At 49.1% G+C, this 12,410-nt stretch overlaps 3 protein-coding genes and 2 non-coding genes across 5 annotated transcripts; 2 read left to right on the forward strand and 3 right to left on the reverse strand.

Moving 5' to 3' along the window:
* Nucleotides 1–4,872: 4,872 nt before the first annotated feature.
* Nucleotides 4,873–4,954, reverse strand: TRNAS-GCU. Its single transcript has one exon. It is a non-coding gene; the product is annotated as a tRNA-Ser (tRNA).
* LOC9647130 (tRNA (adenine(58)-N(1))-methyltransferase catalytic subunit TRMT61A) lies at nucleotides 4,873–6,966 on the reverse strand. The gene is made up of 4 exons (XM_002962707.2): nucleotides 6,526–6,966; nucleotides 5,577–5,821; nucleotides 5,268–5,525; nucleotides 4,873–5,166 (listed from the first exon to the last, which is right to left on the reverse strand). The coding sequence occupies exons 1-3, from the start codon at nucleotides 6,963–6,965 to the stop codon at nucleotides 5,269–5,271; spliced, it is 942 nt and encodes a 313-aa protein (XP_002962753.2). The 5' UTR covers nucleotide 6,966; the 3' UTR covers nucleotides 4,873–5,166; nucleotide 5,268.
* A 16-nt stretch (nucleotides 6,967–6,982) lies between these two features.
* On the forward strand, nucleotides 6,983–7,986 carry LOC9661753 (glycine-rich RNA-binding protein 4, mitochondrial). Its single transcript, XM_002962280.2, has 4 exons — nucleotides 6,983–7,117; nucleotides 7,430–7,498; nucleotides 7,549–7,655; nucleotides 7,713–7,986. The coding sequence occupies exons 1-4, from the start codon at nucleotides 7,018–7,020 to the stop codon at nucleotides 7,803–7,805; spliced, it is 369 nt and encodes a 122-aa protein (XP_002962326.2). The 5' UTR covers nucleotides 6,983–7,017; the 3' UTR covers nucleotides 7,806–7,986.
* Nucleotides 7,987–8,128: 142 nt separating this feature from the next.
* Nucleotides 8,129–8,210, forward strand: TRNAS-GCU. Its single transcript has one exon. It is a non-coding gene; the product is annotated as a tRNA-Ser (tRNA).
* A 2,605-nt stretch (nucleotides 8,211–10,815) lies between these two features.
* Nucleotides 10,816–12,375, reverse strand: LOC112351289. The gene has a single exon (XM_024688881.1). The coding sequence runs from the start codon at nucleotides 12,373–12,375 to the stop codon at nucleotides 10,816–10,818; it is 1,560 nt and encodes a 519-aa protein (XP_024544649.1).
* Nucleotides 12,376–12,410: the final 35 nt, after the last annotated feature.

A 12,410-nucleotide genomic window follows, 5' to 3' on the forward strand; every position in this document is an offset into this window, starting at 1 on the left:
TTAACACTGGTCGTGTTGATCCTGTTGGAACAAATGTGAATCTCAAATTTGATGGCGAGCAAGTGTGAGAAAACCAGTGTGTCCCTTGCTTTCAGTGTGCAAATGCTTGGAAATCACAGGGAATATCACCACCGTCTGGTCTCGTACCTCAGTTTCCCTATCCTTGGCCGAGATGTACGATTGTATGATCTCAACAATCAACGTAGAACTTTTAGAAAACTTCAGCGTGTAGTTGACCATTGTTGACCATTCATGTCATGTCACTGAATTAGTTTCGCTGACTCGAGTGCTTGGAACAACAGAACAATTTTTCTTGGTCCACGGACATTCAGTCGCAAGAACTTTGACTCATCCAAAGCTCTCAGTCTCCAGCCAACGATTGAAAGCTTTAAAAACTTTGAATCGCCATTTTTCCAAACAAAGTATCACCGGTAGGAAGAAAGGCAAATCCAAAAGTTTCAAAACATAAACAAACTCACGCAAGCTACTGGTCACGAACAAGAGCCAGCATCAAAAAGTCTCATGCCAGTTGCATCTTCCTACTCTGGTCAAGAATCGTTGGTCAGATAAAAACTTCCAGTCAAGAACAAAACCTTCGAAAATGGTCCTTTAGTCCACTTTCACTGGAAAACCTTTGGAAGTTCTTCGCAAGCACAAACATAGTATCATCTATCAAGGACAAAGCGTCCACAGAACTAGAAACTTTGGGTACCTCGATCGATCTGGCCTTCGTCCATCAGGAAACAAGAACTCGCACTGGCGATTTCACAGGCGTCGCCGCCGCCCTCCCTGGTACCTAGCCACGAACCATGCAAGCGCTAAAGTACTGCTTGACGACAGTGGAGACCGCTGCTGCGAGCGACATTCAAGGAAAGAGACGAAATATCTTATCTACAAGAAACTCTCCAACATATGATCTAACTCACCAGCAAGCTGTTCACAATAGCCGTGAACATCTTGTTGCCTCCATCACTCTCGAACAGAGCTATATATGCAGCCCTAGATAGAATACCTCCTCCCGCCGATCGAAAGACAAAATGCTTACCAGCAGTGAAATCCCGCAGCAGCCAAGCAAGTAGGACACGTCCAATCCTCCCGTTGCCATCAGAAAATGGGTGCACCTTCTCGAACTTGAAGAAGAACTCTGCGACACTCCACAGGTACGTAGCCACGGCTGCTTCTCCCAGAGGATCGGGATCGCGTCGATATCTTTCTCTAGCCTCTTCAAGCTGTTGCAGCAACCGCTCGATCGCTCCAGTGATGCCACCTCCCGCCTGTTGTCATCGTCTTGGCCTCGCTGCGCCGCAGCCCATCCGCTCGACCAGTCAAAGTAGCGTAGACACCAATGAGGTCGTCAGTGGTGATGATCTTGTCCACCTCCCATCCCTCAACGACATCCATTGCTGCTACTAGCCTCTCTCGCTCCCGCTCCCGCTCCGCCTCTGCCGGTAAGAATAATAGTCCAAAACTGGTTAGCCCTGCAGCAACTCAACGTTTTTTAGTCGTTCCTCCAACACAAGACCAAGAAAAAGCAAAGAAAACCTGAATGAATATCGTAGAAAATACCGGTGCAGTTTACTCAGAGAATCCCGTTCTCTCAGACCTGTAGAGAAACAAACAAACAGCACTAGTGAGAAGTGGCTCGCAGGACCAAGTTTAAGAAATATAGCTGGGGTAAAGTGCGCGACGAGAATGCCACCGAAGACACTCACTCACACTCTCGATCAAAACTAGCATGCCACCCAAGCAACTCACACTCTCGATTGAAACCATACCTTCGCCTCCATATGTCCGGGACGATCCTCGTCTTCACTGGACATGTCTCCGAGTTGATGTCCATTCGTTTCTGGTTTCAAGCATTAGGCATAAGAATGTTACCAGGCGCTACTTACAGCGAGACTCGACGGTAGCAGTGGTGGTGCGTTTGATCGTGCCGACTTGTACAAGGTTGCAAAGCTTGTGGACTTTGTGGTTGTGTCTCGTGAAGAAACTGGGACAGTATGGCAAAAAGAAGTGTTAAAAGCCTCACGACTAGCAAACGAAGCCAAGAACACAAACAAAAAACAAAAATCACACAACGAAAAGCACAGTGATCTTCCACAAACACGGACAAATACTAAAGGATGCCCGAGCAAAGAAATAGCATGCCATCCAAACACTCTCGATTGTGAGACTTACCTTTGCCTCCAGATTTCCGGGACGAGCTTACAAGGACAGCGAGACGCGCTACTGCTATCGCCAATCCACCGTCTCGTGAAGCTTGCAAAACTGGGCGAAAAGAAGCGTCAAAAGCGGCTTACAAACGGCTAACAAACGAAGAACACAATCACACAAGGGAAAGCAAAGCGATCTTCCAAGAAAACCGACACATAGGAAAGAAAAATTCCCTGTCGCTTCCGGAGGAAAGAGAAAAGCACGCTGATGGAAAAAGAAAGGTCTCGCAAGCCAAGCGACGATGCCAAACCTTGGGAATCTCCTCGCAAAATGCACCGAGGACACAGACCTCGGCGATCCGCCAGGGTGAACAGGAGGAAATCGCTGGGATGCTTTGCCATGGCCGAAATATCCACAGCTGCCAATTTCTTCTTGCTTGCTTTCAGCAATCTCTTGCATAGCTCCTACACAGCCGGATCTGCCGATGTTGGCGCTGGTGCTGGGTCACCCGATTTCTTCTTTCCCATCCCTGAGGATAAAGAACCCTACTTTCTCCCCAAACATATATCCTTGGCGCGCATTGATCGCTGGCCGTCGATATGATGATGTAATCGCCACCGTTGGAACGCTCCTTCAAGCTGGAATCCCCACCGTTGGCTCCCCTATGAATAGAAAAGGTTCGAGACTAGGGCTTCAGGTATAATGGCGACGATCAAGAGCATCGAGAAGTGCGTTGCGAGGTACGAATCCCTGCCCGACAAAAAGAAGAGCGGCGCACTCAAGCAGGGCACAGCAATGGTGAAAGAATTCGTGTTCCAAGTGGCAAACATCGAGGGCGAAGGGCTCGACACACTGGAAGAGGTCAGCGATGCCATTGACCAGTACAACCAGTCAAAGTCTTTTGCGCTCGATGGCTTTGGCGGCGACAGGAAGCCAAAGCTCGTGTCAACGCTCAACCTGTACAGGTGCCTGTGCTGGGTCAACGCCCAGGCCAAGGCCGACAAGGTTCCACGCCTAGATTCCGGGAAGATTCTCCGGATCCACAAGATGCTCGGGGAGAACACCAAGGACGAGGTTGATGCGGGCGAGTTTAGGAGGGCCGAGGCATGGACATTGACAACAGAGAGGCGGAAGCATGTCTACATGGATCCCAAGAAGATCCCGGCGGCTTTGGAGCAGCTCCTGTCAGCCACCAACAAATCCCTCGAGGAGGCATTTGCGGCAGATCCCAAGCTCAGGGTTGCAAAGCTGTTGAGCATTGGCGCCAGCTTCTTTTACAAGTTTGAGTGCATTCATCCGTTTAGGGATGGGAATGGACGCGTGGGGAGGCTTTTGGTGCTCTACTTGCTTACCTCCATAGTTCCTTGGGGCGCAAACAATCTCTATGCGCCCCGGGGTGGGGACGAGGCTTGCAATCCCCGGGCTCCTCCCAAGTTTGTGGACAAGGCCATGTATCTTAAGTGCTTCCAGGTGATGCAACAAGGAGGCAAGAACAGAGGCGAGCAGCAGCAGCATCCCGTGGAGTTGGAGGCACTTTTGGCCGAAGGGATTCATGTTGGCTGGACAAAGTTTGCAGCCAAAGCGAATGTATAGTGTTAAAGTAGTAAAAGTATATATGTGTTAATGAATATAGAACTGGCTTTCAACCTTGCATTGCTGCTTTGTTTAACCTTCAACTCTAAAGCTCTCACATAGTAGAATGTTAAATCAAAAGATAAATTTATATTTTATTAAACGAAATCTAAAATCGCTGGGAATTCTTCCCACTTTGATTCTAGATCAATGTGATTATCCTTGAAAGGTTGACGGACTTCGCAGGGGACAAGGAAGCAGTGAGGAGGGTGATGGAGATGGAGTGGGAGGTGAAGTTTTGGCTTGCATTGCCAAGGCCATCAACGAGAGAGGTGTGGAACTCATTGCTCATCTTGGTCACTGACACTTGGTTTTTTTGGAGTTGTTTTGTTTCTTCTTCTCCTTCAGTTCTTTGTTCTTCTACTTCTTCTCTTTGTTCTTTTATGCTTGTGTTTTGGCGAATCCTGTTTTGATTGTCTCAACTCTGTCTCGATCTTGAAACTAAAAAGCGTTTGGAAGTTTTGCGAGATGAAAGTTCCCGGGATGAAACCTTTCAGTGTCGAAAAACAAAGTTCAAAATGTTAGTAAGCGGGATGGAACTCAGTTTCACCGTCCTTGGCCGAGATGTCGGTGGGAACTCGTTGTATGATCTCAACTAGAACTTTTAGAAAACTTCAGCCTGTGTAGTTGACCGTTGTTGAACATTCTCACCGAATAAGTTTCCGTTGGCTCAAATTTGACCAGTGCTAGTCAGCGTTAGTTGACTAGCTCGAAAGGACCGCATAGAAACCAACGTTTTTTACCAGGGACTTGATTTTCCGGCATTTTCAGTGTGTGTGACAAAAAAACCCACCTCTGGCAACATAAACAACCAGCGCTCCCTGTTTTAACATTTGCAACCGATGCAATGCAATGCATAACTTTTCGTTCAAACGAGACTCACCAGAAGGCGATGGAGAAGTATGCACGACTGGGGGATTGGCAAGGAGGAAGACGCCAAGGCCATCTGCGAGAGAGGTATGGAACTCGTTGCTCAGGGTCGAGGTCTCTGAGTGATGTTTTTCTACTACTACTTCAAGTTTGTCCGTGAGAGAAAAAGCAAAGTGATAAGTTAAGATAGAGCTCCAAAGCTATAAAATAGAAAGACGTCGCCTGAGAGATTCGAACTCTCGCGGGGAAACCCCATGTACTTAGCAGGCACACGCCTTAACCACTCGGCCAAAGCGACATTTTGATGAAAAATTTATAAATCTCTCTTCTCACAGCATGGTCCAAAATCTTGTTTCATCTAATATCATTTGTATCACCTTGTAATCCAACCTTGTATCATTTGTACGACGACAAGATCGCAGCGGCAGCAATAACATGAAAAAGTGTTATTTTTTTTGGGATTTTTGGAAATTGTGTGAGAAGTCGAGGGATCGCTCGCGTTCGTTTCCACTGCAAGAAAACAACCAAAGTCGATTAGGAAAAATAGCTCCTCTTGAAAGATCGTCTAGAACCCCACCAAAGAAAGAACAAGAAAAACCAAGAGAGCTTACCTCAGACTTGGCAGCGAGCAAATGTGAGAAAGCCAGTGTGTCCCTTGGTTTCAGCGTAAGGCCTTGCCATGACCGCGCCAATGCTTGGGTTGGGAGCATCACCACCGTCCGGCCTCGGCTTCTCAGACGAGTCCGAGCGCCTTCTCTTTTGTGGAGGTAACGATGCATCCTCAACTTCGCCGTTGTTAACCGAGATGTCGGTGAGGAACTCCTTACGAATCTCGTATGATCTCAACAGGACCTCGAACGTTCGAATGTCTGCAGCGGAACAGTTAGTCTAGAAAGCGTAGGACTTCGAAAACTTTATACCCACAAAGTTGTACTTCCTGAATGCCTCGCAAGTTCTTTGCACTTGTTCGATGCACGGAGAAAAGGAGCAGCACGAAGCATTGGGCCGGAGACAGATTAGCACCGATTCAACCGCCAGCCATGGCTGCGGCAAGTCGAGGAAAACTGCGTTGGCTTTGTCTGTAAGCTCTTCCGGAAACCCCTGCCCCTGGATATCTCGAACACCAACGGTCACGTTGTTGATGCGATTGTTCTCAAAGTCCTTCCTACCGAAAAAGTTAAAAAAATGTGATCACCTTTAGTATCGAGAGGAAGAAAAGGGAAAAAAAAGTACAAAGTTAGAGACGCAGGAAGTAAGTCCTGGAAGAAAGCTACAACTCTGTGAAGATGGCAGTAAGTTTCGAAAGAGAAATATGAGAAAGGAAAGACAATGCCAGAATCGTGCAAAAGACTGTCACACAGGAAGAATAGAAACCAAAAGAAGTAGAAAAAAGAAGAGAATTGCGAGAGAAGCTCGAGGCTCGTGAAAATCCAAAGTATAGATCAAAAGAGAAGGCTAGAGAGGCAGGAAGTAAGTCCTGGAAGAAAGCTACAACTCTGTGAAGATGGCAGTAAGTTTCGAAAGAGAAATATGAGAAAGGAAAGACAATGCCAGAATCGTGCAAAAGACTGTCACACAGGAAGAACCAAAAGAAGTAGAAAAAAGAAGAGAATTGCGAGAGAAGCTCGAGGCTCGTGAAAATCCAAAGTATAGATCAAAAGAGAAGGCTAGAGAGGCAGGAAGTAAGTCTGGAAAGAAATCTACATCTCCTTCGGAAGGGCAAAAGAAAAGAGAAAGATGATGCTATCAAGAAACGAAAGCCAATGCTAGAATCGTGCAAAAGACTGTCACTCGCTGTAGACTAAACCGGAACGAAAGAATGCAAAGAACAAACCATCTCGAATGGAAGAAAAAGAGAGAAAAACTCACCTTGCGAGAGAAGCTCGAGGTTCGTGAAAATCGAAAGTATGGACGTGACCAGAGGGAGCGACGGCCCTGGCAAGAGAAGTGGTGAGCGATCCACTCCCAGTGCCCGATTCCAGCACCACACAACCAGGCCGGAGCTCCAGCCCGCAAATAACGAAGCTAATGTCCGCGAGGTACAAGATCTGCGTCCTATGGCTGAGAACCAGCGTCCACAGCACTGGCGATGGCGCCAGGAGATAGACAAAGCCGCTGCCCTTCTTCTTGTCCACCACGCGGCTCCCAAATGGCTTGCCGATCCAATCGTCGTGCCGGAACACGCCGAATCTGTTCTGGAGCTCACCGCCCTTGCGCACCGTCACAGCCTTCATCCGATCGTGGCGCTCGTAGACGATCACCACATCGCCCTCGCGAATGCTGCTGCTGGAGGCGATCGCCATCGCCATAAACCCTAAATTTTGTGGGCAGGGGTTTTAGGGCTTGGAGGGAATTTCTTCCATGGCGTTCTTGGGGAGGGCGCACGGCGCTGCGAAGGCGCTGGCCAGGATTCCGGCTCTCTGCGTCCCAAAGCGCGATTCTTCTACGATTTTCGTTGGAGGTATGGATTGCGCGCTCTCTATTCAGCATAGACACCGGCATTCTCTTTCTTTTCGATGGATTTCCTGGGATCCAATGACCACATTTCTCCAAAGGAGTGGTTTTCTATGCTCAATTTCTCTTCTATTTCATGATTCCAAGTCCTCGATTGTCGAATCGCTGAAGTTTCTAGGATTGGAAGGAAAGAACTCGATCAGATCATGCGAGAGAAGAATTGTTGCTCCAGCGATTCTTTTATTTTTTGGGTGATTTGTTTCTCATCCAACTTTCAGGATTTTTTTCTTTTGCGGGAACTAATCTCTGCGTCTCACAGGCCTTTCTTGGGGACTGACCGAGGGAATTGTCCAGGAGGCCTTCTCTTCGTTCGGCGAAGTTAGAGAAGGTACTAGTTTTCCTTTTGCGATGGCTCCAAACCAGCTCGCGCTCCTCCAGTTAGAATCGTGAAAGACCGGGAGACTGGCAAGTCCAAAGGCTATGGATTCATCACTTACGTCTCCGAGGCGGACGCTCAAGACGCTCTCCAAGCCATGGATGGAAAGGTTTGTTCTCTCCAATTCCTTTGGCATGGTCTCTCTCATTCCTTTTCTTTGTGGCAGAATCTAAACGGTCGTGAGATCCGTGTGAATTTTGCTGCTAGAGATATCCCCTCGAGAATGTCCCCGGGTTTCTCTGGAGGCGTTGGTCGATAAAGACTAGTTTTCGTGCGTAAGATCACCCAAACTAGAAGCTCATAAATCACCATCATAACTTTGGTCAAAGATAATTATCGTGGTTAACGTGTGTGCTATGTCCGCGAGTTCGCACAAGCTATGATACGTTTGTGGATCTAGATAAAAGAAAATGATTATAATTTTTAAATGTTTATGATTATAAAATGATCTTATTAATTAATTTTCATGAAAGGTCTTTCTTTGGGAACGACCAAAGGGAATTATCCAGGATCTAAGACTGTATAAACGAATATCCGGATCATAAGAAACTAGATTACTCTTTTATAAGAAAGCACAGAAATGTCGCTTTGGCCGACTGGTTAAGGCGTGTGCCTGCTAAGTACATGGGGTTTCCCCGCGAGAGTTCGAATCTCTCAGGTGACGTGACAAAAAACGTTTGCATTTTGTTTGTAAAGAATGAGAATGCTTTGCATTTTCTTTATATATTCAATGTAAATCCCTTCGACCAAGAGGGCCTCTCACCCTCTTGCCTTGTTGCATCGCTAGCACTTGAGGTTCGTGGATTACAAACCTCTAGGTGTAGAGATTGTTGGCGCCCCAGGATGCTCTTGTAAAAGAAGGCGCTCACCACCTTTGCAACCCTGAGCTGGCGAGCTGCTGCAAGTGCCTCCTTGAGCTCCAGATCTTCTTGGGATCCCAGCATCTTTTGGATCCTGGAACCTTGTCAGCCTTGGCCGGGCGTTAAGTCACTACAGCCACTTGAATAGATGGGTCGCGCAAGACTTTGACCGGTCGTAATGGTCAATGGCGTCGCTAACCTCTTCTAGTCTGTGCCACACATCGGACATTAAAGTTAAGAACTTTTCGTTTCTGAATATCGCACTTTTATTCGATATATGCAAAATCTCTTCACCCAGTCCGTCATGTAAAGCCTGGGTTCTCCATTGCCAAACCATACGAATGCTTGGATCCATAAATTGGTTTCATTTGCATATTCCATCACAAATCCTGCACTCCTTCCTGCCTCCATAGAATGAGATGTGGCAGGCTCACACACTATGCCGCCGTGTTGGCTGGAAGAATGGGGTGCTCCCGGTCTCTGGCTTGCGGAGGGTGGTCGGCGAGAACAAACTACAGATGTAAGCATTCATATGGTTACGCAATGGAGAATGATGGATGTCAGGCTTTACATGACGAACTTGAGGAAAGAGGGTTCCACCGAGCACAGAATAGAATTGCTATGTTTGAGAAATATAAGTAAGAATCCCATGAGACGATATTTTCGAATATTCAAAGGTTTAACGATGGAATCTTCCAGTGATGTCGTCTGAAGTTTTCCAGCGTAACATTCTGACTGGAAGTTTTGATCTGGATTGTTCCACACAAGGATATAACAAGGACAAAGAAAGGCATTTAGGAAGCAACTTTGTCGGTAAGGGTTTATGAGTTTCTAGATATTCGATATTAGATCATAGGACAATGACAGCGAAGTTGAGGACGGTCGTTGCCTCCACACAAGAGATACTCCCAGCCATGCTGCAGTAGGCGCCGATCAAGAGATTCCAGGAGAAAACGTTGCGCCGGTAGATCGCATCGAATGCCGTCCTCGCGTCGCGGGTGCTGCCCAGCCGCCTGGTGCGGTCGTGGCAAGGCATTCCGCTGAAACAAGGACGCACTGGCTTTCTCACATTTGCTCACGGCCAAGTCCGAGTTCTTTTGTGGTGATTGTTGACGAACTTTTGAGAATCGAGAGTTAAAAATAGCCCAAGAAAGTTAAAATTCAAAGAGCCAACTCTAAACGACTTTTCCTTTCTCATGCAGTGGAAATGACTGTGAGCGATTGCCCCCTTTTCTTTCCCCTCGCAACTTGTCACGGGAGCTGGGACTTTTCTAAGTTAGCAAAACTGTGTATTACTTTGCAACATATAAATTCCAAACATCGCACTTCTATTCTATATGTGCTCGGTTGACCAAATCTGTTTTGCCAAGTTTGTCATATAAAGCCTGGCATGACCATCGTTCTCCATTGCCAGACCATATGAATGCTTGGACCCATAGTTCGTTTTCGTCTTCAAGATGACCACCCGCGATCCAGAGACCAAGAGCACCCCATTCTTCCAGAGAGACAAGACACACGCTTGATCCCTCCCGCGAACAATCCTCCGGACAATCTCGGCTACGTCTTACCACCAGATCACACCCGGCCTCCATAGACAGCCTAAACTCCATGCTCGGTGAGACCAAGCTGTTCCCCTCGGGCAGCGTCGATCCCTCGCCAACTAGAGACGTAGCAAAGACCCAGCAATTCCCGGCGTCAGGGTCAACGCCCAAGCCAACGACCGTGCTGACTGGGTGTACAAGGAAGTCAGTGCGGTCAAACCCAAGTAGTTCACCGCTTGATCCACCACCTCCTTCAGGCCTATTGCCAGGATCGCTGCCGAATGGGGTTTCCTGGAACTCATACTCAATCCCAAAGTAGCCGAGCACTATGTTGACTCGGCCGAACCAGCTTGGCGTGCGAGCCACGTCTAGCAGCTCCGCTCGGATGGTTGCAATCATCCGCCCAACGCTGTCTAGGAGGTCGCCCCCTGGGAGGCTCGCGCGACCTGGCGCCACGGAGCAAATGTCTGCGTTCTCAGTGTAAGCTCGGTTGTAGAGCCACACTCTCACACGGACGTAGGCATTGTTTGCGTACTGCACCACGAATCCCACGCTCCTTCCTGCAAAGTAACCAAAATTGCCTCTAAACCTCCTCCCCACGAAGGCCTCGAGGCGATCCATGAGGTCTTGGACACGCTCCACGGCAAGCTGCGCAAAACCAAGCCGAAACCTGAAGATTCCACCAAACTGGTGATTCGCCGGGGGGCAGAGGAGAATCGAGCTCATGAGCAAGAGTAGAACTGGAGCTAGAACAATGAGCGCCATGTTTCTCATGTTTTCTCGCTCTTTGGGGTACGATACTTACACAATGATTCACGTAAGCTCTTCTTTATACTTTGTTAGAAAGGTTGGTTATGTCTTTGGAGGATTACACGTGTCTCGACATAGAAGCGGAGGTTTGTTCATGGGTGTGGCGCCACGTGGCAAAGTAGCAAACCGTGGTGCCAAACAACCTCTGGCAAACGTTCCCAACACAGCAATGGTTGATGAAGCTGGGGATGAGCCAGGTACCAACGTAGAGCAGGCGCTGCGTGTTCTCGTCAGGACCTGGACCTGTCGGATTGAAGGAAGCTACCCTCACAGTCTCGAAGATCCTCTCCACCGAAATGCCTTCGAGAGCTTCCCTGCTGCTGTCGGTGCTGACGCTCGACCAGTTCTCCGGCGTGGCCCAGTCTGCCTGGAAGAGCTCCATTGCTGGAACTTCACGCTCGTTCCCTGCGGCCATGCTAGCAAGGCTGTGGATCTGCTTGTATGCTCGTGGTGACTTCATGGCCATGTCAAGGAATCGGATTGCGGCATTCCTGTTGCATACCGAGATGTTGCCACCTCGCTCGAAAGCTGCCGAGTTGCTGGTAAGGACAAGCTCGCCTTTCTTGATGTTGGTCGTCGCAAAGAGCCCCCGGCCTCGTTGCTTGCTCTGGTCCTCGCATTTCTTCACTTCCACTTGGCAAACGTTGTCAGCAACCTCTGGGAAAAGTGGGGCTTGCTCTCCTTCGCTCCAGGCCCGATAAAAACCATGGATATCTGCCATGATGCTGTTGATGTCTTGGCTTTGGATCACGAGCTTTTGGCATCTCTTGTGTAATTGATCGACTGCCTCGTCCACTCCAAGAACGTCGCTCAAGAGCCGGCACGACCATTCGTAGCACTGGAGATTGAGCAGTGCCAAAGCCTTCCTGTAGAGGCTCTTGAGGTGGCGGGGATCCACGGCGAGAGCGGCACTTGCAGCATCCACGCACTGCTCATATCGTCCCAGCTTGAAAAAGCTCTCGGCCTGGTTGGAGAGAGCAAGAACACGATCACGCTCCTCCTCCTGCTCGCATTTCACAGCGCTCAAGGCGTAGGCTTGAGCGGCAGCCTCAAAGCTCCCATCTTGGAAGAGCTTGTTGCCCTCTACTCGCAGTGCCGCGGGAGCCATACCTGCGAATCGTTCCAGCTGCTCGTCGCTGAGGTAGGAGATCACCTCCACATTGGCCGGGTTGTCCAGCGAGATGAAGGAACCATGGTGCTTGTGGAGCATCGGCTCCTTGACGGCCACTCGAGCTCCTCTCGGATATTTCGCTCGGACTTGCTCGGCCGTGGCGTCGCTGGCCACTGCGTGCTTGATCGCCAGCAACACTTCGTCGCCTCTGGAATCCCTGAGCGTAGTGAGTACCTGGACGCTGTCCTCGAGCATGAGCGCATCCGCGATGAGTACTCCATGGAGAACACGGCCTCTGGCCAGCGATTCTGGGCGGAGCTTTGCGATCCTGGCCGGCGCTAGGGCGGAGATCGCAGCCGAGGGAAAGCCGTGATCCGCTTGGGGCTTCTGGATCATCGTCGACAACCACGTCATATCCGGATCGGTGTCGGGAGTGTCGCCGCGGCCTAGAGAGAGAGATTTCGGCGCTCGAGCGAGGCGGATCATCAGCTCCGTGTGGAACACCATTGCCGTCGCACACAAGCTTGCTCGAGAAGAAAGAA

Source organism: Selaginella moellendorffii, unplaced genomic scaffold, assembly GCF_000143415.4.
Source record: "Selaginella moellendorffii unplaced genomic scaffold, v1.0 SELMOscaffold_2, whole genome shotgun sequence".
Taxonomy (NCBI): Eukaryota; Viridiplantae; Streptophyta; class Lycopodiopsida; order Selaginellales; family Selaginellaceae; genus Selaginella; species Selaginella moellendorffii.